Source organism: Lepidothrix coronata, unplaced genomic scaffold, assembly GCF_001604755.1.
Source record: "Lepidothrix coronata isolate B3197 unplaced genomic scaffold, Lepidothrix_coronata-1.0 Scaffold189, whole genome shotgun sequence".
In the NCBI taxonomy this organism is placed as follows: domain Eukaryota; kingdom Metazoa; phylum Chordata; class Aves; order Passeriformes; family Pipridae; genus Lepidothrix; species Lepidothrix coronata.
The window spans coordinates 153,870-178,510 of record NW_016690369.1 but is presented as its reverse complement, the minus strand read 5'-3'; the positions used below and the strand labels follow the sequence as shown (position 1 = coordinate 178,510).

The 24,641-nt window shown below is 42.9% G+C and overlaps 1 protein-coding gene across 2 annotated transcripts in view; it reads right to left on the bottom strand.

The window, feature by feature from the left end:
• The window catches only part of TAOK3 (TAO kinase 3), an 80,407-nt gene that overhangs the window by 26,826 nt on the left and 28,940 nt on the right, over positions 1-24,641 (bottom strand). For both annotated transcript variants that reach the window (XM_017831337.1, XM_017831338.1), the window contains exons 2-12: positions 20,164-20,253; positions 18,764-18,975; positions 16,461-16,532; positions 15,420-15,521; positions 14,464-14,509; positions 13,444-13,540; positions 10,714-10,827; positions 9,740-9,831; positions 7,638-7,731; positions 6,154-6,235; positions 957-1,124 (exon numbers count right to left, since the gene is read on the bottom strand). In XM_017831337.1, the coding sequence (XP_017686826.1) occupies positions 957-1,124; positions 6,154-6,235; positions 7,638-7,731; positions 9,740-9,831; positions 10,714-10,827; positions 13,444-13,540; positions 14,464-14,509; positions 15,420-15,521; positions 16,461-16,532; positions 18,764-18,883 (987 nt within the window). In that variant the 5' untranslated portion in view covers positions 18,884-18,975; positions 20,164-20,253. The remainder of the gene's footprint in view (positions 1-956; positions 1,125-6,153; positions 6,236-7,637; positions 7,732-9,739; positions 9,832-10,713; positions 10,828-13,443; positions 13,541-14,463; positions 14,510-15,419; positions 15,522-16,460; positions 16,533-18,763; positions 18,976-20,163; positions 20,254-24,641) is intronic.

The following is a 24,641-nucleotide window of genomic DNA, read 5'->3' as shown; positions in this document are numbered from 1 at the left end:
CACAGCAGATGCTGCTCTTGCTCCTTTTGTGCATCTCCATCCCAGGGAAGGAGAGCATGAAGTGCTGGTCCCCCCCCCATCCTGAACCTCTCCTACCTGACACCCAGGTGCCCATTTCTTAAACCAGAGCTCTAGTTCAGCTTTAAAGGAACATTTGACCTCAAAACCAAGTCCCTGAAGATGTGCTGAGCTTGGGCACCTCTCTGTGTATTATTACCTCACTACACTGCAGCAAAAGCAATACAGACATCAATTTGTCTGTCAATGTTTTTCAGTGAGAACCAGTCATGGATTTATTTATCCAATGTGCCTGCACCAAGTGACATTAATTTCCATCTAAGCTCATCAACTGAAAAATGACTGGTTTCTTTCTCCACAGTTAAGGTCAATTATCATACACTGATTAAGTGGGTTGTTTATTACAAGATTTAAACTGAAGATGAGTCTTATGTCTTTAACCTTTAACTTTTTTCTCCTTTAATATTAAAGAATTTAAAAAAATAAGTCTTATTAATCCAGTGACTTGTTTCTCAGCTTATGATAGGCTTTACAGTAAAATTATGGTAATTGAAAAAAAATATTAACACTGAGTGGTTTTGACTGTGCTGATGAGAAAGAACAGTTTGGGCAGTCAAAGACCCTCCTTCACACAGTCTGGGAACCACCTCTTGCAAAGAACTTCCCTCTGAGTGAGTTTCTCCCCTAAAGCTTCCAGAAGAAAGGCCACCTTTGGAAACAAACCCAAAGTTTTAGATGTGCATTTACTGGCAGCTTTAGCACTCACTAAGGGCTACTATTACTCAGTATCCTATCCTGCCTCTCTGCTGATCCAAATGATATTCCAACAGCATTCCTCACCTAGGCTGTGCTCGTTCTGCCACCTTAAGGAGAGGATACACCTTGCTTGCCCTGAAACTACTTGTAAGGGTGCAAATGGGGTGACAAAACAGAAGTACCTCCTCCTCCTCCTGGGACTCGTTCAGAGGGCCATTCCGTGTCTCCTGGAAGAGGATTTTCTTCATTTTCCGGTACTGCAGGTTATCCAGCTCCCTCACTGCATCCTTTGTCCTTTGGATGAGGTCTATGAGCACCCTGGGGGGTCGGTCTCGGCGGACAAAGTCGTGCTAAATCAAAGGAAATAAAAAGCACCTGACGTGACACTGGAATGTTTGACATCAGAACAGGGACACGGGGGCTTTTTGAGACCCCTGAAGTGACAGTTCCCACTCAGTGATTGGTCTGTTAATATTCCATAATTGGTAACACCCTTTCTGAGAGACTCCACACACCCTGAGCTTGGGACCAGGGTCAGGTTTTCTGAACTCTCCAGGCTACACAGTTGGTTTGCCCCTTCCTGAGGGGGTTCACTTGAAGCAGGTACAAGACAGTGCCACTCCAAACCTCAGAGGGCTTCAGAATGAACAAAATGCACAAAGGACAAACAAGGATCAATCCTGACTCTGCAACACTACCTGCAAAAGATTTCTCCTGCACCCATCTATTCCAAATCACACATAAAACCAGCAGGAAGGTTGCAAGGTTTATTTATACCTAAAGCACTTGTAGTCAGACTTAAAACAAAATCATGTTTTTATCAACTCCTGCACAGGTCTTAAGGGCAGACCTAATAAATTCTTTAATGGTATTTAAGTACATGATTAAAGGCTCTTCCCTGATTTATTAGATACGTTCTCCTGAACTGTACAACTGTCAATACAGTAGGAAAGGTTCCAGCTTTCCCATTTAACTTTGGCTAAAGCAGCCAGCCTGGGTGTACTTGCCAATATTCTACATGGTATCACTACAGCTGGGTTTGTTGCTTAGTATGTACCCATGGAGGTGGCCTTAGGGCACGAACATCCTCTGCAAGTTTGTAGAAAAACTTACAATAAAAAAAGAGAAACTGAGGGGAAAAAAGTAGTTCTCTACTGTGCATTGCAAGTGCCACAAGGGGCTTTTGTCAGAGCCTCAACAGCTGGACCCACCTGCAGGGAAATCCTCGGGAGGGTCACATTTGCCTGCCTGGCCTCACAGCTCTGCTGCAGGCTCAGGGCCTCAAGAGCTAAAACATCCATCTGGAGCTGGAGTAACCAGCACATGAAACCCCAGTCCTCCTTAAAACAGGAGTCTTCAACAAAAGGGTTGAAAGGATGAGCTAATAATCTTTTAATGATTTGTAAATAAACAAGGGAAGTATCCTGCCACAGGCTTATTTCTAGTTTTTAATTGAATTCAAACTGTTGTGCGTTTGAGTTTTGCTAATGGGGACAGCCAGTCATTTTTTGCTTGTAGTGATGGTGTTTATTTTTGAATCAGAGCTAAAAGTTCTAAACATCATTTTGCACAGAAACAAAATGAATCATTTCTGCTCCTCAACGGAGATAACCACCATTTACTTCTCCGTGAACAGCAACAATCTGCAGCTTATTCATGACTAGAAAAAGAAAAGGGACACGTTCTTATCTCATTGTAAATCATTTTTAGAAAGCAGCAATGCATTTGGAACAGTGATCCTGAACTTAAATCCGTTCTGTATGTCCACTCAGACATTAAAGTGTGACCACATGGAAAGGGCAGACACACAGGGGAGAAAACCAAACCAAAAGGTTCTTGCAAAATGAGAACACAATTGTGACTGCCTACTCGCATTATGTGTCTAAACTAAAATGGATTTTGTCTAAATTAAAATGGCTAAATAAAAATAGAGTTGGACTTCATGATCCTGATGAGCCCCTTCCAAGTCAGCGTATTTTATGATTCTGTGATTGATTTGTCTAAATTACATATAAAAGATGCAGTCACCCCTCTGCTGGGTATTGTGCACCTCCAAGAAAAGATGGCTGAAAGGACTTAATTTATGTACTTTCTCCAAATTGCAGGAAAAACCCCCAAACCAACAAACCCCAGGCTAAAAAGGAAGAAGCTGTTAGTCTAAGGGCAAGGAGCACATTGACTGGAAAAATGACTGCCAGAGATCAAATCTTCTGGGAATGTCAGGCAAGTTGAGAAAAACAGGGGAAAAAAAAGGATTTTAAAACACATTTTATAATTGATTTTAATTTTAAAAGTGAAAAATATTAGTAAGATCATTTTTGGTTGTGGTTTGGTTTTGATTTTTTTTTTTTAAAATTTCAACTGCATTTTAACGTCACTACAGTCATTTGACTATTTTCATCTAGGATAGTGAGTGGAAACTGAGTTAACTTTCAAACACATCACTTAAAACTCAGTTTCCTTTAAGAAAATACGGCCATGAAAATTGTCTTTATTCCTCTTTATTGCACACAAGTGAAAAGCCCTCAAAAGACAAAAATATTCCAAGTCTTATAAACTAAGAAGCTTTTGGGAGAGCTACTGCAGGAGGGAAGCAACTGCTGTGGGAGTCTAAAACCAAGTAAAATACTGAATATACATCATTTCAGACTCAGATCTCAGCTCTAATTGTTTGTACAGGCTCCAACCTAAGGTTCTCACGAAATCACATCCTTCAATGAACTCAGCCTGTTCCTAGAGAGCAGCAAGGCTGCCAGTCCACAGGAATGAATCATTCCAAAAACCCACAACACAAACCTATTAGTTGGTCAGCGTGCTACAAGCAGAATGAGAGAACAAAATGCTGGTTATTTGCCACAGCACAAGAAAAAAAAATATATATATCTATATACCAGGTGCCAAAGAGAACACAAACAGCTCCTTCATCAGCCTTTACCTGCAGTGAAGGCACGAGAGTTAAACACACTCTGTGGTCTGGGCTTAAAGAGAGGACAGGAGTGAGCACGAAGCTGGCTCAGAAACACCCAGAAAAATGCATTTTACTGAGCTGAAAGAGCACCAAGAGGAGCCATAAAACACAAGCTGATGGAAGCCTTAGCACAAAAAACCAGCATGGAAAGGCTGGCAGGTGGACACAGAGCAGCAATCTGTGGGAATGAAGCAACACACCCAGTGGAGCCAGCAGTGCCTCTGCTCAGGGATTTAGGGAAAAGCTGACTCCTGTTTACCTGGTGTGGAACAGCAGCATGCCATGCAATTGGCACCGGCAACCAGAGGGATAGCAGGGCTACTAATCAATTTTAAAGGAAGGCAAGACTTAAAAGAAAAGGAAAAAGCCTTATGGAAAAGGGGCTGAACAGGATTTCACACACCTCCCTACCTTCTAGTGGAAGGCTGCTCCTGAATTTCCCAAACACAAAGCCCTTGGAGTTATAAACAGTTCCTATAATTTCTCAGGTAAACTGAAACCAAATGACTTAAACTGGAACTGATTTATGATTCACTGACAAAACCTTGGCAAACATCACTCCCAGCACAAGTCCCCCTCCCACAGGCTCTTGGCAATTATGGACCTGTGCAGGCCCTTTCCAAAATGATTCAGTTATTTTCAAAACAAGTTTAATTAACTGGGTACAGTATAGAAACTATTAAAGAGAAATAAACAACTTTTGAGTTTGGTGGTTTGATTAGAGGAGGAAGTTAACCTTGGCCTATCCTCTCAGTGCTGCTTTTAGCTGCCAAGTGTGATGCATGAATGTAGGAAAAGAAGAAACCAACAACAAAAAAAATAAACAAAAAGAGGATCAGAAAGACCCAAATGGATGATTTACAGCAGAGCAAAACCAAGAGCTGCAGTGACCCTGAGATGAGCTCAGCTGGTTAGAGCATGGTGCTAATAACACCAAGGTTGTGGGTTTGATCCCTTCACTTAAGAGCTGGAGTTGATGATCCTTGGGGGTCCCTTCCAACTCAGAATATTCTGTGAGATCAGGCAGAAAGATCATTAAAAGATATATACCCAAAAGGTATGGACAGGTAAAGAATTAATCACGCTCACATTAGTATTATCAGAAGAAAAAAAGGTCAGGATAACCCCTCTGAATTTCATCTGTGTCTGTCAAAAAAACCCACAAGACAGGACAGCTCAGAGCATTCCACAGAGACCAATCCTGCTCCGGACAGGAGACAATCATAAGTCATCCAGTGTCTTCCCATCTCCAATACCCACATTCCTTTCAATAATCAGTCCCTATCTGTAAATCTTTATTTAAGACCTCAATCCTCTGATCATCTCAAAGCACTGCCACCTCTGCAATAAGATCTGCTACTTCCTATGTATCTTATGAAGACTGGCTAACTCGAGGTTTTGAGCAGCAATTAAATGGCTTTTTAGATTTCCTATCACCTCCAAAAGCAACAGCCTGTAACACATTACAAGCCTTGAATCTCACAGAAACCCCATAAAGACTTGGTAGCAAGTATTGCCTGTTAAACAACAGAGAAGCAGCATTTTTCCTTACTGGAGAAGGTAAGGAGAAAAAAAAAATAAATAAAAGGAGCATCAGCAAGTTAACAGCTGCATCACTTTACACAAAACTGTGCAACTGCTCCAGAAAGGTCTTTGCTTTCACTAAGCCTCACCAAGGTGTAGTTTTCCCCATTCCCTCTGCATCCAGGGTTGCATCCAGTTTCCTCCCTCATTTCTGTCTGCTCTTCCAGAGACCACACAGTGCAGCAGGGTCACAACTCAGGGCACAGCATGGCAGAGAGGCTGCTGAAAATTCCTTCTTCATCCCAGCTGCAGCAAACACACCCCCAAGTGCTGCCTACACAGAAAACTACGGGCTGGAATTCACTGTTGCAGCACAGATTTAACTCACCCAGCTCTGGACCTGTTTCTCCCTGGTAATACTTTCACTAAAAGCATCGTCTTGGGAAAAAAAAAAAAAATCAGTTAAAAAATAAAAATCAAGATTAAATCCTTCTACCCCTCTTGGGCTGACAGGTTTTTCCTTCAGCTAAAATCCCTGTTACTCACACTGTTATCCCATGAGGACTGCAAGTTCTTCAACATAAGTAACTCCTCACCCAACAGCAGAACTGGTTTAACCACACAGCCCACCTCTGCTTTCCTCCACTAGTTCAAATCTTGAGCATCAGGTTACAAAGAGAATTGACTGACATAACAGACAAAGTCAGGAAATAATAAACAGCCTAAAAGAAAAGTCTCAATCTCTATTGATTCAGATAAGAGCAAAATCAACCTTTTTTTTTTCCTTTTTTTTTTGTAAGGGCAAGTATTTGTTCACCATCTTTACAACTATCCTGGTAGACAAACAGATTTTCCCCCACATTTCTGGAAAAGATTTGATAAATTACCCGTAACAAATCTGTTGATGATGGCCTTTCCTGAGGTATTTTCTGTAAGCAGTAATCAACAAATCCCCTAAAGGAGTCTGTCCTGTAAATAAAAAAAAAAAAAAAATAAAAAAAAAGTTCTAAATGAAAAAAAGAAGCTTAGGATGTGCAATATATGCCAACTTATAAGTGCAAAGCAAAAGAAAAATCTTGACTAATTTGTTCTTAAGTTCTAGGGCAGAGAAATTAACTGAATTTTCCAAATTGAGTGAGTTGATCCCATCAGGTCTTTCACAATTAAGGACTGTTGAAACAAAAGTGGACACACAACTATCCCCAACCACAAACCAAAAACCAAGGAAGAACTACATGTGCCAGCCAGTATTTAAAATTTTACTTCAACTACTGAAAAACAGATGACAATGAAATTATTGGGAAGTCCAGAAACACACTCATCATTACTCTCTGGGAGCTTGTAACACTGCCTCATTAAAGCCTCTCAATGCAATGCTTAGTTCAGCAATATTTTAGGCTTTATTTGAGGTTGTACCACAAGTGGAAAGAAGAAAACTGGTATTTTAGGTGCCACTGAACTTGCATAAAAGCCACCTCGCTGACTCCCTGTGCCCTCAGAGCCCCAAAGAGCAAACAGGGGACCATAAACACTGATTTTTATGCTCTGTTCACAGTTATCTTTACTCTGCTTTGCAAACTCTGCACAGAAAATGGGTATCAGTGTCCAGGTAGGAGACCAAGTTCTTCAAATCTTGAAAAACAGACGAAAGAGAGATGGTGAAATAAGGAAACTGGAGTGGTTTGGATAAAACCATCAGCAATTCAATAGTCATGCTGCTCAAACGCCCCACAGAGAAACGGGGGATCTTCACGTTTCTCCAGGAGCTTTTGTTTCAAGCCTTCTGCAGATTCTTGCCAGGCACCACTCCACAGCACCACTCCACTCTTGGGAACAGGGAGCAGGAAACAGAGCAACCCCTCTGCTCCCACAGAGTAACAAAAGCATTCCTGTGTCAGAGCTCAGACTCTGGAACACGCCTGTAGCGTGGGGAGCATTTACTGGCCACAGAGCTCTGATGGCTTTTGGAGTCACTCACTGAAAAAAAATATCCAACTTCCTCTCTGTTCTGTGCATCCCTCCCCTCCCTTTCTCCACGTTTCAGCTGCACAAAGGTACCGACAAATTTTCTGTCAGGGATCTTCTGCAGCTGGAAACTTCGCCGATGCCGATTTAACGCGCCTAAGAATATTTTAATTCCTACAGCATCCACAGCCCCATAATTAACACCTCCACTCACTTGGACTGCAGCACAGCCAAAGTGACAGAAGGGCAAAACTGAGCCAGCCTACACAGGAGCATGACTTGAGAACAGAGGCAAATGACTGCACTGCAACCAACACTTTCCTTGTCAGAGTTTAACCGTGCAGAGCATCACAGAGCATTTTCAGGGAAATAAGCAACAAAAATAATCTGTTAATTGCTCTCTTACCATTCATTTGATTGTAACGTAGGGGAATCGTTCTGGGCTATGTGATATAAGGCACTCATTGCATTCATGTTGAAAAGTGGAGGCTTCCTCTCAGCTAGAAAGAGAAGAGAAAGGTGTGATAAGGCAGCCTGGAAAGAGAGGAGAAAGATATGGAAGTACAAGCAGGGTATCACTGCTGAATCCATGGCTCATTGCTGTCGTCACATCTTTTAGGCTAATTATTTTAATATTCCAGGTTAGATCAGGACACCCACTCCAGAGAAGCTGCTGTTCACTTGGAGAGGAATGGTGAAATCCAAAACTGGCGGGACACAAATCATAAGGAAAAGCTTCCAGTAAATTTTATCTTAACTGCAACATCTCACACCTGACTCTCTGTGGTAAAATCAGCTGCAACTAAATAAACCTGAGCTCAGGCACAGCAGGTCAGGGCCAGGACATCCTGTATCAATCCCTACAGATCTTTGCTGCACTGCTGAAGCATCTGAATCGTGGGAAAGAGGGGCTGCCTGCCTCATTTGTCACAGGCAGCACATGCAAGTGGGACAGTTTACCAAATTCACTTGCCAGATGTGTCCTTAACTCCCCCTAACTAAAATCCTACCTAGTCCTTGCACTGGGAGGGCACCTGCCTACCAGCCCCTGACCTTTCAGGAGAGATCTCACACAGAAATTGGGAAAGGCTGGTTTTCATCACCACCCAAGGTCAGTCATGCCAGTCAGTGATGCCAAGATTTTTCAGTTCATGTCAGGTCAGAGCAGTCATTTGTCCTTGCCATGCACACGCAGGCAAACCACCACATTTGCTTAAATTCTTTAAGCACTACTTGCTTTCAGCTACACAAGTAATTAATAAGAAATAAAGAATTAAGAAATTAAGCCCAGTGCTGCTCAACAAGAGATTTCCTCCCACTTCTACCTGACCCCATGTTCAGACAGGGAATCATGCAAAGGCAAGGTCTGAAGTTTAAAAAGAAGTTTAATACTTCCCAAAGGGGGAATACTAAAAAAAAGGAAATCCATCAACTCTGTAAAATGGTTTTGAGGTTCCTGAGTGAAAAGCTCCACAGAAATTCTGGTACCAAGAGAGTTTTGTCCACATAAGGTTGCACAGTATCTCTCCTACTGCTGTGATTTACTCCTTGAGAGGTTGTAACATTGCTGAACTCCACACAAACAAAACCCAGTGGCCATGTAGAAGAAGAGAAGTCTAAAACTTCTGATTTTGGCATTTTTTTATATCAAAATACAGAGTGTGTCACCGTGCTGGCACATGAAATACAACACTCAGTTACCAGTCACCTACCTCATCACCATCTCCATACTGGAGACAACATTTCTTCCCATTCTGCACATCCCCTCTTTGTTATCTCACATGTATTTCTCCTGATTAAACACTTATCAATACCATTTTCAGTGAACTCACCCTCACAATAAGTTATTGATGTACTATGTTAAATATAATCCATATCAAGACTATTTCTGAGAATACTCTACTCAGCACATGCAAGGTCAATATTCAAAATCAAAATGCACTCCAAATCTGCTCTGTATACCTGCCATCACATCCACATCTGTTCCAGGCTGTGTATGATTTGCCCTTGCAGTGCAAACCCTTCTCTTCTCATGTAAAGAGCCTGTCCACAATGATTCATGGCCCAAACTTTCAGCTGAGATTGAAGATTTTTGTTTCAGAGAGCAGGGATGTAAGAAGAGTTGAAAATTAAACCTAAGCCCCTCCTGACACACAATCCTTAGGACACCAGTTCCCTTGACATAACAGCTGGAACAACTCTCTCAGAATCCAGCTTGGAAAATACAGATGACAAATGATGGTTTCCTCTCATACAAGAGCAGAATCCTCTGGTTGTTAAGGGAATAACCAAGCACACCAGACTAACATGGAAACACAGCACATCAGTGGCTTGCCAGCGAGTTAAATCTTTAACTCAACTGTCAGTGTTTTCCAAGTCAGGCATTTTAAAGAGGAAAAAAAAAAAAAGGACTCTTATGAGGAATAAGAATCTTCCTTTTTTTTTCAGGACTTCCTAATATATTGCAGACAGGGAATTAGTCATCTCAGCTGCCATGTATTTACTCACCTAACTCGATACACGTGATTCCAAGGGACCAGACATCCACCTTCCCGTCGTACTGTCCCTCGTCCATAGCAAGGATCACCTCTGGTGCCATCCTGCCAGCCACAGAGCAAAGGGCAGGTTAGGGCACATGGATGTCACTCCCAGCACATAAAATGAGGGAGACCCCCTAATCCCAAAGGCATTGTACCTGCAGGCAGACAGCAAGGGCTGGGAGAGCCCTAAAGGGGGGAAAAGGATCCCCCCTGCACTCTCACCAGAGCTGGTGAGCTTCCCATTGGCACACCAGGAGAATTTTCCAGCAGATTTATGCAGTCTGTGGGCATATCTATGAATGGAACAGGGATGTCTGGAACAGTGGGGAAATAAGGTGGTCCAAGAAAAAGGGATGAGGCGGGGGAAGAAGAAGAAGAAGAAGAAGCAGGCCCAGCCTGCAAAAATCCAGCCTCTTAAATTGTGTTCGTCCAAGACAAACAGGCTTCCTGCCAAATGGCCTCATTCAGGGCCACAGTGACCTCCCAGCAATTCCTGGGGCCTCTGCCACAAAATCAGTGGAGCATGGAGCTGTGCTGGTCCACTGTGTTAGGAATGCCAAGGAACTCAAGTGACCCTTCAGCAAGTTCCTTCAAAACAGGATTTAAGTGGCTGTGTGACTTGCAGCCTGCATGGCCAGATTAACAGGACTGCCTTTCTCCATGGGGCTGTTTTAGTTCCATTACCTGTGGCAAATGTTAATTGTTTTTAAGCCCATGGCATTGCAACAGTGGAGCCATTAACTGGTGGCATTTCCAAGTGCTGCACAGCCTAAAACTCTACTCATGGACACTGAGGAAAGACACACTTCCTCAAGACCTGGATGCAGGGATGTCAGGAAAACTGCTTGGTTAATAAAAGATCTTATGCTACATATTACTGTGAAATACTGAAAATGGAAGGTAAGTTTTATAAAGGACTGAAGTACTACAGGCTTTACTCACCAGTAAGGCGTTCCCACAAAAGAGTTGGCAGGGGAGACTATAGATGCAGACCCAAAATCAGCGAGTTTCACTTGACCTGGTTCTGTTAGGAGAATATTTCCAGCTTTAATATCCCTTTAAAAGAAAAAAAAGAGAAAAGTATGTGTGCAAGAACGAACACCTCAAAAGTACACGAGAGAGAACACATGCTGTCCCCTTTGCTGTCACCTCCACTGCCACCTTCCCTGTACAACAACCAAGGGGATGGAGCATCTCTCCTATGAGGAAAGGCTGAGAGAATTGGGTTTGTTCAGCCTGGAAGAGAGAAGGCTTTGGAGTGACCTAATTGCAGCCTTCCAGCACCTGAAGGGAGGCTACAAGAAAGATGGACAGAGGCTATTTGCAAGGGCCTGGAGTGACAGGACGAGGGGAATGGATTCAAACTGACAGCCAGTAGGTTTAGCTTAGATATTAGGAAAAAAATCTTTACTGTGAGGGTGGTGAGGCCTTGGCAAAGTTGCCCAGAGGAGTTGTGGTCACCCCATCACTGGAAGTGTTCAAGGCTAGGTTGGACAGGGCTTGGAGCAGCCTGGGACAGTGGAAGGTGTGTGTTGGAACAAGATGAGTTTTAAGGTCCCTCCCAACCCAACCCAAACCATTCTGTGATTCTATACGACGACTCAGCAGCCACGTCAAGACACCAGCAATATATCCACTAGCCTTGTGCCCGCGATTAAACAACAACCGCCTCCTCCTGAGCCATCCGCAGGGTGACTCGGGACGCGGCGGGCGCGGGGATGCGCGGGAGGCCGGGCCTGCAGTGCCGCTCCCTCGCCACCAGGTGTCCCCCCCGCGCCAGGTCCCCGACCCCAAAATTCGGTCCCCGCTCCCAAAATTCGGTCCCCGCTCCCAAAATTCGGTCCTTTCTCCCTCTCGGCATTGCCTTCACTGTCCCCAGGGCCACAGGAGTGGTGCACAGCAGCGAACACTGCTCCCCGCCCAGGCAGGACTGGCTCTCTCGCCTCTCCTTTTCACGCGCAAACCCAGAAATCCCTTGACGAGTTTTTTTCTGGGAGAGCAGATTTGCCTTCCCATCCCAGAAGTTAAAAAGGTGGAATACCCCTTGGATGAAAAGCAGGTCTCAGAACCACAGGACAGTTCAGGTTGGAGGGGGACCACTGGAATCACCCAGCCCAAGTTCCCTTGTGAAGGAAGGGTCACCTGGAGCAGGCGACACAAGAATGTGTCCAAATGGGTTTGGAATGTCTCCAGAGAGGGACAGTCCGTGCCTTCCCTGGGAAGCTGTTCCATAAAGAAGTTTTTCCTCATGTTGAGGTGAAACTTGTGGTTTAGTTTATGGCAGTTTCTTCTTGCCCTGTTGCTGGGCACCACCGAGAAGAGTCTGGCACCATCCTCTGACCTCCCCTTGGAGATATTTACATGGATTGATGAGATCTCCACTCTCAGTTTTCTTAGGAAGATCAATAGGAACAACCCACACGGCCCTTCCAGCAGCAAATCCCTTATGGGTGCTCCCAGAACTCTGCAACAGCAAAGGAACTTCCCAGTGGGAAAGAGAAATAACCATTTTTTGGTGTTGATATGGAACAAGGATGCTGATGGAAAGGCCACATGGAGTAGCTGCTGTTCATCAGGGGAAACTGCTGAATTCACAATCATAACTGCACCATGCTAGGAAGTGCTATCAAAAAAAACCCCTCATTCTCAACAGTGTCCATACAGGGAGTCATTAACTATAAATAACAATTCAGTGCACTTTGAAAACATGTAAAATACTTCAAAACAGGTGTTTTACACGCAAATACGGGGAAAGAACTCATCCAAAATAATAATATTTTCATTTCATAAATTGGAATGCATTTATTCTTTTTAATTTAATATGATTTAACCATGTATAGATATGCCCCAAATAGTTATTTTAACAAGCAACAAATAATTCCTGTCTCTAAAAATCCCTCACTGACTCAGCCTCAGATACACCAATTTTTCGTTTCAAGATTTCCAGTAGACTACAAAGAGGCTTTTAGCCCCATAAATCAGTTTCAAGTTGCTTTATTCTGATGAATTCCCACCCATTAATCCAGTTCTCATCCACTTCACAAGTCCCTGACATATCAGTGGTACCCAAAATTAGACCAAAGAAATGAAATCAAATGAGAACATGCAACACTGCTGACAAATGAGTAAAAAAAAAAAAATCCCAACTCCTGAAAAACATCACATTATGAACGACAGATCTAGGAAGTGCCTGTATAAAATCTTCCTCTGCCTGAGCTTTGATTTCTCCTGAAGTGGTTTTATCCCTGACTTACACTTCCACTGCCTGATTTCTGAAAGCATAAAGCTTTACCTTCTAATATGTAAAATATTCTCTTAAAACCAGCATACCACTACATTCTAATTGGCAAATTTAGGGTGATATTTTCCTGTTAGTGTTTAGTGCCAACATTCTTTTTTATCAGGGTCTGCAGAGAACTATTGCCAACATGGAAGAGAATCCAGCACAGGACAGACCCACATTAAACTATTTCAACCAAAAAAATACACTCCCTAACAGTCAACAGCTTTTATTTATACATCTACCTTGGCACTAGGAGTACTGACATGTCCACTGGAGAGAATTTTGGTAGAATAATTTTTACCAGAGTTGTTTAAACACAGTGAAGCAGATTTTAGACATCAGAAAAGAGCAGATGGAAGGAGCTCAGCAGCCCCAAGCTCCAGCCTTACCTATGGATCTTACAGTGAGAGTGCAGGTAGGCCAGCCCCTGCAAGGCACCGTGGGTGATGGCAGCAATCTCCACTTCCTGAAGTGGCTTCTTGTGAACTAATAAAAAATAAATCAAAAAAAAAAATCAAGAAAAAAAAACCACCAAAAACCAGAAGAAACTAAGAGTGATCTTTTCCTGAGAAAGTGGAAGAGAAGGAACTCTCCCACATCTGGCATGAAGAGGTGCCCTGAAGCACCTTCCATATATCCCTAAATATGACCAGCACATGCTTTGGCTTGACTGTATCTTAATGGCATTAAGTTGCCACTTTAGATGGGATATTGGGAAGAAATTCTTCCCTGGGAGGGTGGGGAGGCCCTGGCACAGGTTGCCCAGAGAAGCTGTGGCTGCCCCTGGATCCCTGGAAGTGTCCAAGGCCAGGTTGGACGGGGCTTGGAGCAACCTGGGCTAGTGGGAGGTGTCCCTGCCCATGGCAGGGGGTGGGACTGGATGACCTTTAGGTCCCTTCCAACCCAAACCATTCTGTGATCTTACACACAGAAGACTTGGCCCACAAGGAGTACTAGTTTTTGCAAACTTTGGCTTAGATTCCCTATTTCTCTGCAGGTGCTGTTCTAGTTTTGAGGTCACATCAGCCTCTCGTTCTATTCAACCATCTGTAATTATTCCTACAAACTACAAGGCAAGGACAAAGGTGATCTCTGCAGGATTTTATGATGGATTTTCAGAAAATAGGCAGACTGCTTCAGCCAAGAAGGCACCAATTACAGGAACATAGCTATACACATTTATACCTTCATTTTACAACACAAAAACATGCATACAGCACTTGGCCTCCTGGGAAAGCCTCAGCTTACCCTTGATGTCCCAGATTCTAGGTACAGAATGGAGCAGGACAGACAGACCACCTCTACTGTCTGCAAAACCCCAGCCTGTGAGAAAACAGCCTCCCACCATACTCAGTAGGGGCACCAGCAGAAAGAAAACCAAAGACTATATAAAACTATATAAAACTTACCCTCTAGCAAATCAGAAGCTGATCCTAAACAGTACTCCATAACCAACTGCAAGAAAAAAAAAATAATCAGGCCTTTAAGCACTTTTTGAAACTATAAAAATGTCTTTACAACTAAGGAAGGGCTGCACATAGAAAATTTAAGTCACATGGTAACTTTAATGCCCTGGTTAAAAAAAAAATAAAATATTTACCCAAGTAATAGCATTTGTTACTTTTCCACCAGAAGATGCAAAATCTGACTTTATTTTAGTACTGTTTCACCACAAAACCAGTATTGCTCTACAGCTATTCGAGTAGGAAATTCAAATCAGACTTTGAGACATGGACATGGAAGGACAGTGTCGAAAGTTAGTTCTTGCCCTTTATTCTGTGCCTTTTCCTTGAATAATCAATAATAACGTTGCTTCTGGAAGGTGTCCCTGCCCATGGCAGGGGATTGGAACAAGATGATCCTTAAGGTCCCTTCCAACCCAAACCATTCTGTGATTCTATGATTCTGGAAGTAACAGGGGTAGACACTTCCCCACACACAGTTCCTGCTCGAATGGCTGAGAAACAGCCACAGACACAAATAAAACCTGAAGTTGCAAGAAATGCAACCAATGGTGAACAAAATAAAATCCTGCAAACACTTCAGCAACGTCAAGACACCTTTCAAGGTTGTGAAGAAGGTTTAGACACTGAGAAGTTTGTGGGTAGAAGCTGTAGAGGATGTTCCTTAGTAAGTGTTTAATCTGTATGAACACAGAGACCTGCCTCAGAGAAGCAGGGATTTCTCACAATATTTTAAGTATTTATTTCCTGTGGATTACCTGGAAGATTCTTCAGGTGAAAGGGTCTGCAGGTAGCATGGGATGAGTACTGCTGCATGTATAGACAGTGCCTGCACTGAGTATTTGACTGCTGTGCTGTACATTCTCTGCCCATGCAGATCTAAATGCCCATCACTCACTCACCCATGCCGTGTGCTCTTTCAGGTAACAGCCCTTGTACTCTATGGTGTTGGGGTGCTTCAGCTGTTGCAGAAACTTGACTTCTTTGATGATATCCTGCCATTTCTAATGAAAATAAAAAGGCAAAAAGTATAAATGCATTTGTCTGCTTAATCCTCGACGTCCTCTCAATCACCACGCGCTGTAGGACAGTCTGAGAAGCGACCATAAAACTACTGTACAATATGAAGATGGCAAGAGTCAGAGCTGTAAAAGCACAACTGAACATCAGCTGTGTGGATCCTCACTGCACTGAGATATCCCCAAGACACATTTAAACAGTTTGAGGATTGCAAAAATTATTTTTTTTTCCTCATTTTAACTGCAATACATTTTACTTAAATGCTACTGTTCTACACAGTGGGTCTCAAACTTAGTTACAAACCCACCCGCCCCACGAGACACCAGAAGTGCTACAGGGAGTGGCAGTGAGCTGCTCACCTCCTTCTGTAACGCAGCATAAAACCACTGACATTTGGGAGACCAACAGGGAAGCGAGGGAAAAAATGAGTTTAAAACATCCCTGTTTGCTCTTAACAAACAAACACACCCTGCAGTGCATGTCAAAGCACCAGTGGATCCAAGTTCACGGCACCACAACGCAAAAATAAGAGGAACAATTAAAAAGCAACAGTTGAAACGAGACTGATTTTCTCAATACAAGGTCTCTACAATTTTAGATTATAGATCCTGAAGAGTGTTACAGAGAGCTGTGGTTATGGTTCCAGTAGCCAGTGTGCTCTTATTGCACTACTACTGAAATTATTTCTGCAACAACCCCCATACAGGCATTTTGAATCCCCATTCACTTCCTTAAACTGAACTATTTGTCAAAATTTGCATCAACTCATTTTCCCTCCACAAAACTCCACGCTTCCCATGGAAGCTCCTGCAGGAAAAGCTGTTCTGCTGGGGTCAAATCAAACCTGCAGCTCATTTCACTGCTCAGATTTACATTATGGCTGCCACAGCTTCTGCAGGAAAAATTGCCTTTATCCATCTTACCTCATTCGTTTGCTTTCCACTATAGGACATCTTCTTGACTGCCACCACCTCATTAGTGTGGGAATTTGTAGCCTGGAGTAGGGAAAGAAATAGATTGAAAAAACCTCCTTTTTTTTTTCCTCCCCATGGAGTGAGCTGTGCCTGTGGCAAATGTAAGCTTTTTTCCTCCTCTATCATATCCTTGCAAGTTCCTACCTCTCAGAGATGTCTTCCTTGTGATAAGATTTACCAGACAACTATTAGGATACTTTTCCCTGACTTTATCTCTCCACACCCGCTGTTCCTCCCTCAGAGTTACTGCACTTGTTACCTCTGTACTGATACACAAACCAAGCAAACACGCAAATTTACATTTACAAACAATACAGTTTTATTGCAGCTGCAGCAAAACCAGTTTTAGATACACCTTTGGAAAAATGTTTTCCAAGGAGACAAATAAGAGAGGTGTACCAAAATCTCTGTGATTTCATCCAAAACCTCCATACAACACTGACACTCTTCAGTGGTTATTTCAATTCCCAGCTTCAAGAAGATGATTCATTCTGGAATTTTTTTCAAATATCAAAGCAACCTCCCTTTCACTGCACCAGATCTCAGTTTTGCCAGGTACATTATGTAGTAGTGACATCAAAATTCTGTACTGACTCAAAATTGTACTTTTCTGCAGCCTGTATGATGCAGGGATGGAGACTGAAAATTCAGTTTGGGAAAGACTTCTCCTTGCCTGCACTGGCACTGCCCTCATTTCTGCATGTTAAGGACAGAAAACTTCAAGCTTTTGCTCTTAAAAGAGTTGTTGAAATCTCTGTACCTCCAACCATTTTTGGGACAAAAAAAAATTAGTGACAGTTAAAAGCTTAAACTATAATAGGAGCTAAATGTGGTAAATCCTCCTTTCAAACTGCTTTCAAGTAACGCATTAACGAAAGACCTTTCGTGATGCCTGCAGTGACTTCAAAGAAAAGTGATGTTGGGGGAGCCAACAGAGCACAGGAATTACTGAAGGGAGGTGACACAGAGTGCTCACAGCACACACTCCTCAAATGAGAGAGAGAAAGCTGAAAATAAGGAACTGTGGATAAGGCAAAACCCTTCCCAACCACTCGCCCTCCTGATTCAGCACAGAAAAGATCAAGAGTATTTGACTCAGACAGATGTATTAATGCTGTATTTCTGTCACATTAATTCCAAGTATCTTCACCTGACCGTGGTATCTCTCATTCCAGCTGGGATTTGTCCCTGAAGGACACAATGCCATGTTGCCAGAGCTGTGGGTAAAAGTTCTGGCTGTACCAGGTGCTTGGGATCCTCCTGGCTGAACCAACTGACAGGGCTGTATGAGCACACTTGACAAACAGCCACTTGCTGAAGCAGTTTTGGCAATATTTGTAGATTATACCTTGAGGAATTATATCATTATCCCTCAAAACACGCATGCACTGCTCATCTGACACAACATTTCGAGCTCCTGTCCTGTTCTAGCAACACTTCCATCACTTTACACAGCTCCAGACAGTGAACTGGAGTGCTTAAAATAATTCATGTCAGCTATTCCCAGCTTATGGAGTTACAGGTGTAACAGATCTTATGCGAATACTTTAATAATGTCTGGTATTCAGAAACCCCAGTTCCAGTGAATCAGATCTTCTGAGTGGCTGACCAAGCTACCAAGCAGCTTTAATTTGTCTTTGACTGATTTTTTAAACTGATTCAATTTTAGTTTCACTGATGGCAACTGGATTACAAATGATTTCCAAACCCAGTATTTTGGATTTGGCTTTGTTTGATATCAACTGTAAAAGCACTACTCTTCTCACTTCCTGAATGAAATTCTCTTGACTGTATCAATTAATGCCATAAATTATTCCCACTTGAATTCCCATTCCTCTTAGGACTTTCTCTTTGCTCTTGTCATGTAAGAATTTCCTACTGAAGACATTAGAGCTATTAATTTGCAGTGATTTACAAGCATATGAACTCCAAGTAGAGCATCTTGAAATTCCAGGTCTGGCAAATTAATTTCCAACTGTTTAAATTCAATTTTCAAACAGCACAAAACACCATATACTTGACCTGTATGGTTGGGTGCTCTAATAAGACTATAGTGAAGTGTTAGTAGAAAGAGCTACTGTAAAGAGCTCAGGAGTGCTCTGGAAGCACTTATTTTGAGATGTGTTATCAGAAAATTACCACACACAAAGCACTAAGGAGCTCAAAGGATGCTAATTTCTACAAATGCTGAAAATCTCCAAAACACCACTTAAAGCAACTCAGTTTCCCAAAAAGGAGAGAACCATACTCACAAAGTAAACTGCTCCAAAACTTCCATGTCCGATTTCGTGCAAACCCACGAATATTTCCTCCGGATCATCTTTGTAGAACAGGTCAGCTATTTCTGGGTCCTTTGGCACCCCTTTGCGCATGTTTGAAGTGTGTTATGGACTCAGTCGTGCTCTCAGTTCCCACTCAGTTTCTTCCCTCATGGACAAAGCAGTCTGCAGGCAGCATTCAGCACCTGGGGAGAAAGTTCATCTTTCATCTGCTTCCTTTCCACGAGTCTCTGTTCTCGCTTCTCTGACGGCCAAATAAGAGGAAACACTTTCAGGAGCAATAGGCTCCACTATCGCTTCCCTCAGCTAATTCTTTTTAATTATTAGTCCCATTTAGATATAGAGATTACAAGGCATTCAGAGCACAACAGGTCTTTATCTCACACAGGAAGCAAGTGCTGCAGTTACACTAAAGTCCACTTGAAGACAAGAGTCCTGTTGCTATGCAAAACATCCTGTGACAGGAGTTTGTTATTCTTCATGCTGGGCTCCCAATGTGTCAGTTTTTAGGCTAGAACTGTTGTTCCTCCTACTTTTCTGAGCTGTTTGCTTTGTTTTTTTCACTCCCACTTGCCAGCTGGTGCTAGTAGAAAAGTTAGCTGCTATTCCACAGCAACACTTTGCAGCCATATAATTGTTATTTCTCTATTTATTTACTCAGAGCTGCAAGACAGCCAGTGGTGCTGGACTGTGATCGCTTCCAGGACATGGAATTGCTTTTGAAGGATCCTAGACTCCACCACATAAGACAGATTTTTGCCTCCTGAACATGTTTCCTTACCGTAAGCATATAATTAGACAGCACAGAACTGAGCAGCATCTAAGTGAAGATTTTCAGTATCCATCCCCAAAATTTTATATATATGGCAGATTAAAAAAAAGAAACATCCAAACATCAGAAAGTTCCCCATTTCCTATCAAAACATCCTGAAAAATCTATATTGGTTCATTAAATACTGGTGTGCAAAGCAGTGATGGGAGCCTTTACCCATCTGCTTTTGACTTGTGAAACCCAGCAGACGATCTGTAGATGAGTCGCCCGGAGCAAGTCTCAAAACTACTGTCACATATGTAGTTCAGCACCTCATCTCTTGAGACCACATCTTCTCTGTGCATGAAATGTTCGGGCTACCTGATGATATAAACCAGAGTAACACCTAAAGAGAGACCAGCTGCAACCCAACGATCGGATAAAACTAAGACACAAGTAAAAGGTTTTAGGTCTCAGACTGCAAGTGCCATTTGTATGGAACCAGGAAAGCAGGGCAGAATTTTGGCCTGGTGCTGAGACTGCCTCCTTGAGTCAGGATCACTGATGGAGCAGCAAGCACCACAGCCTGTGGTTCCTTAGAGGTGCAATTAGAGGAGCCCACCTGGGTAACTGTGGCACCAAACATGCTCCGTGGCTCACATTCCTTTCAGCAGCATCGTCCTGTGCTCCCGGCCCCCCCCACTCTCTTATTCTGCAAAGGAAAAACAAATAGCAGCGTTTAGAAAAAGTATTTTAAGTTTTGTACCTTATTTATAAACAAAAATACCATAACCAGTAAGGAGCAGTGACTACAAGGCCCCGTTGGAAAGTGCAGTTAGAGGAGCACTGGCTGGCAATGCTCATGGTGCCTCTCTGGGTGAGGATGTGCACATCCTGTGTTCCATATCATTGCAAGATAAAAAAACCAGGAAAAGGGGTTAAATGCCAAGTTCTTTGGCTTTCATAAGGACTGTTTACCTTGCAAGGGCACAGGCAGAGTGTGGAAGTTCCCTCTCAGACCACGCTTTTTAGATCACCTATAAAAAGGACAAAGCTCAGAGAAGCCATGGATGCCCCATCCCTGGAAGTGTCCAAGGCCAGGCTGGATGGGGCCCTGGGCAACCTGATCTAGTGAATGGCATTCCTGCCCATGGCAGGGGGGTGGAATGAGATGGTCTTTAAGGTCCTTTCCAACCCAAACCATTCCATGATAAGCTAACACAGCTGAGTCCATTACTTCTGTCTGTATGTTCTACCTGATGACACACGAGATCCTTGAAAAAGTCCTGGGCATTAGTAAGTCAAACACTGTTGAATTCCACCAGAGAGAGTATAAGGAATAAAAAGATGGAAAAGGAGGGCAACCAGTGAGACTCATCAGCTGAAATCAGGTCTCAATTACTCAGAGTGTCACCCACTCCTATGGGTGTAGGAACATTCCCAAAGAGCCACCGCTGTCCTCTCAGAGCAGTGGGATACAGGGAGAGCTGGAAATCAGCTTCAACTCATGGAAAATGTTATCATGTGGTTACATCCACAGTAGAAATGCTTCCAAGTTAAGCATACTGCAAAAGTTATATTGCCAAAATCTGAATTCATAGGCACCTGACTTAATGACAAATACAGTAACTCATTTTCTCATTTATTAGGAAAAAAATAAATGAGCAGAAGTCTTCCTGCTAACAGCTAACATTACCAAAAAATGTTATTTTTGTCTGCTGTTCTCATTGCAGGGCAGTACTATTGAGCTGTTAAACAGCTACTTGAAGAGCACCAGAAAAAGGTTCTGCAGTGCTTAGTTTTTTTAAAAAAAATATCTGTCAAGTATAAACAAAAGCCAAATGAATGAAATGATTATTCATTCTCAGCTGACTGGCCTCACCCACAGGTGCTGTATTTACTACAGGCCTGCAGACAGGGCAAAGAATGCAGTATTTCAGGTCTGGCATTCTTCAGCCAACAGAAAAATCCATTTGGCTGTAGAACAATAAAAACAAACTGACAGAGAAAGCAATTTATCCGTCTCTAGTCAAATGAACTTCTCTGCCGTTAATGAAGCCTGTGCAGCTCTAATATTCAAGGTATTTAAAATGGGAAGTTAAATGTCAATACTTAGAGCTCAGCCCCAAGTAATAATGTCCTTTTCCATTTGGGACAGGCATATGTGGCGAGGCAAGTAAATCTCAAATTGTAAAACACAACAGATACACATCCCACCCCTCCGAGGTAACCTGGCAAGGTCACAAATCCTCAATATCACAACTCTTTTCTAGATACGTGAAGACTGAAGTAAAAATGGTTTAAAACATGCAGAGCACTGTGGGAGTCAAGTGCCATTAGTAGAAAACCTCAAGTTCAAGGCAGGTCAGTTTGGGCAAGTTCTTTCCATTACCAAACTACTGAATTAACACAGCAAGAAACAATTTCTCTTAGAAGCCTGATTTCTGCTCTTCATACTTCTAAAGCAGCATTTGAGATTCTGCATATTCTGAAGACCTCAAATGGAAACAGCATTAATCACACTGGTGGTGATTTGGGGGAGTGACAAGTGACTCAAGACTTTCAGGGTTTGGGAGATCAGCATTTTGTTCAGACAAGCCCTCAAACTGCCTACCTAGAAATTAAAGCTCTCCAATCAACAATCACCAGTGAAAAATCCCTGCCTTGGAGGAAAAACCACTTGTGCCCCATTTCTGAAATCCTGCAAAGGGGTAGAAATACAGGATTAATTCTTGAGAGCAAATGCAGCATCAGAGATGAGGGTGAGAAAAATATTTAAAAGATTCTCTGGGGAAAAAAATTCTCTAATGAGGATTACAGAGCACAATTGGACATGTCTATATAGCAAGGTAACACCACGGGCAGAAGAATGCAAAATGACTCTGAAATTCCTTGTGGGAAATGCACCTGGCCAGCTGCAGTTTGCCCAGGCCAGCAGTGCCCACAGCAAGAGGGAAACGCTGGAGAACTGCTCCGAGAACCACAAGGTGTTCTTGAAGCAGTGAAGCAATTCTGCTCGGAGCAGTTCGCTGTATTTCTGCTCTCCTCTCCCTTCAAACCCAAGCTCTGGAATATTCCAGCCACAACAAGCCCTCTCCACGGAGTGGGCACTTACTGCCGGAGTTTTGGCCCCGCTGCCATCTCACCACAGTGTTTCAAGGATTCTCTATTCCTTCCCTATGCTAAATAGTACAGTAACCCAGTACTTTTAGGGGCTGGGGCATCATCACAGAGTTTCAGGAGATGATGGTGGAGAGTATGGGAAGAGCCAGGCCAGGAAGCAGAGAGCAGGATGATGCTGCCTACGAACAAGGAATGATACACCAGGACTGCTCAGAGACTGGGCCCTGGATAATGCTGTGACAAGTGACACTACTAGAGCAAACACACAGGGTTTTCCAACAGTTTCCTCAATCCTAGGAAAGCCTCACATTTCAAAAGCACGAATTACTGCTTTTGCACAAGGATTCTCTTGCCCCCAATTATGATCTCTAGGTGCTGTATTAATAACAACAGAAAACACCTTGACCCGAATATAAAGGAAAGAACAAAACATAACTGGAAGTGCCTTTAAGAAGGGGTGAACTACCCACACTTCCAAACAACCCATGGATCTAAAATTATATCCATGAATAAGATAAACTTGAGAACTCCAAATTCTGTAACTGCTAATGAGGTGTCTTTTCAAAGCGCAGTAGCAGAAGAGTTAAGATATTTCCCTCTTTGTCAACCAGCAGCCTGCCCAGCATCCTTAGTTCCCTCATCTCCCAGCACCTCCAATACACCCAGCACAGCTCCCACACCCTCCAAGCATCCCCATGAAGTGCAAGTGTGTGGCCTGTAAACACAGCTTGAAACGCCTCTCGCAGCACCAAAGGCCTGTCTGAAACGTGTACAGAAATACACAACATTAATTTTAGTTCCTAACTACACCAGGGTACTTCCCAAAACAAGGACAAAGTTTTCCACTTCGTGCAGAAAAACAAACTACAGGAAACAGGGTGGACCAGCAGCAGATTCCACTCAGAGGAGGAGCAACGTGACACAGCTCATGCACCCATTTTTAGACGAGTATTTTGAGGGGAATAAATTGACACCAGAATTCTTTTCCCAAGAATGACAAGCACAGAGTCCCCTTCCATCATTTCAGTCTCTCCAATATCTGGAAGACAAAGCAAAGGAGGAAATTCTGAGATAAATTCAGCTGGTAACAACTGTCCTGAGTAAGAAACCTTCAGAGCCCAAAGTAGGCACATGCTCAAGTCCCATTGCAGCCCTCACATGCAAATTGACATTGTTTTGTTGGTTTGTTTGGGTTTTTTTTTCTGTTGTTTTTAAGAAGCTGGAGCTTTTTCCTTTTCCTTGAATTGGTACATATGGCTGGCTAGCAAGGCCAAACACAAAACACTTCATCCCAGGCTTTTCCAGCTGGCCCACTCACCTGCAGACTACAACCTTGGATGAACAGCCCATTACTTTGCAGAAGCAGGTACTCTGGCTTTTTGGGAAACACTCTTCCACCTCCGTATTTTAAGCTTTTCAGTGTAATTTTTTGATTGTAAAAATTACTTTCCCAGCTAACTTTATGAAACTCAACACGGCATACATGTTTTTTCCAAGTATATTAGCACCTAACTTATTTTAATGCTTAAACCAGTCATACACATATCTGGTACAGAAACTCAAGCTACCTGCAAGTTTGCTGATGGTGTATACAAAAAGCACTTGTACTACAGCCTTTGTTTGCTTAAATTAATCACCGATTCCAAGATACTCAGAGAAGATTTCACTCTGGTCCAGAAGCAGCAAGTCCTCTCATGTCCTCTCCACAGATTTCTCAGAAGTGAAACGAATCCTCTTGGTACAGAGCAGAAAGGGAAGGGACCCAGTGACCTTCAGCAGCAAAGACAAATATTCCTGAGAATTTGAAAACGGTCTGCAGATATCAGGACAGCGTTCCCTGAGGGCACACAGCGGGAGGACCAGGCTCAGGAATCGGGACACAGTCTGCTAGGAAAGCTGGATAATGTAACAGAAGCACAGAAGGAGCTCAGTGATATCATTAACAGCCGAGACTCAAACACCAGTTCCTCAAACACC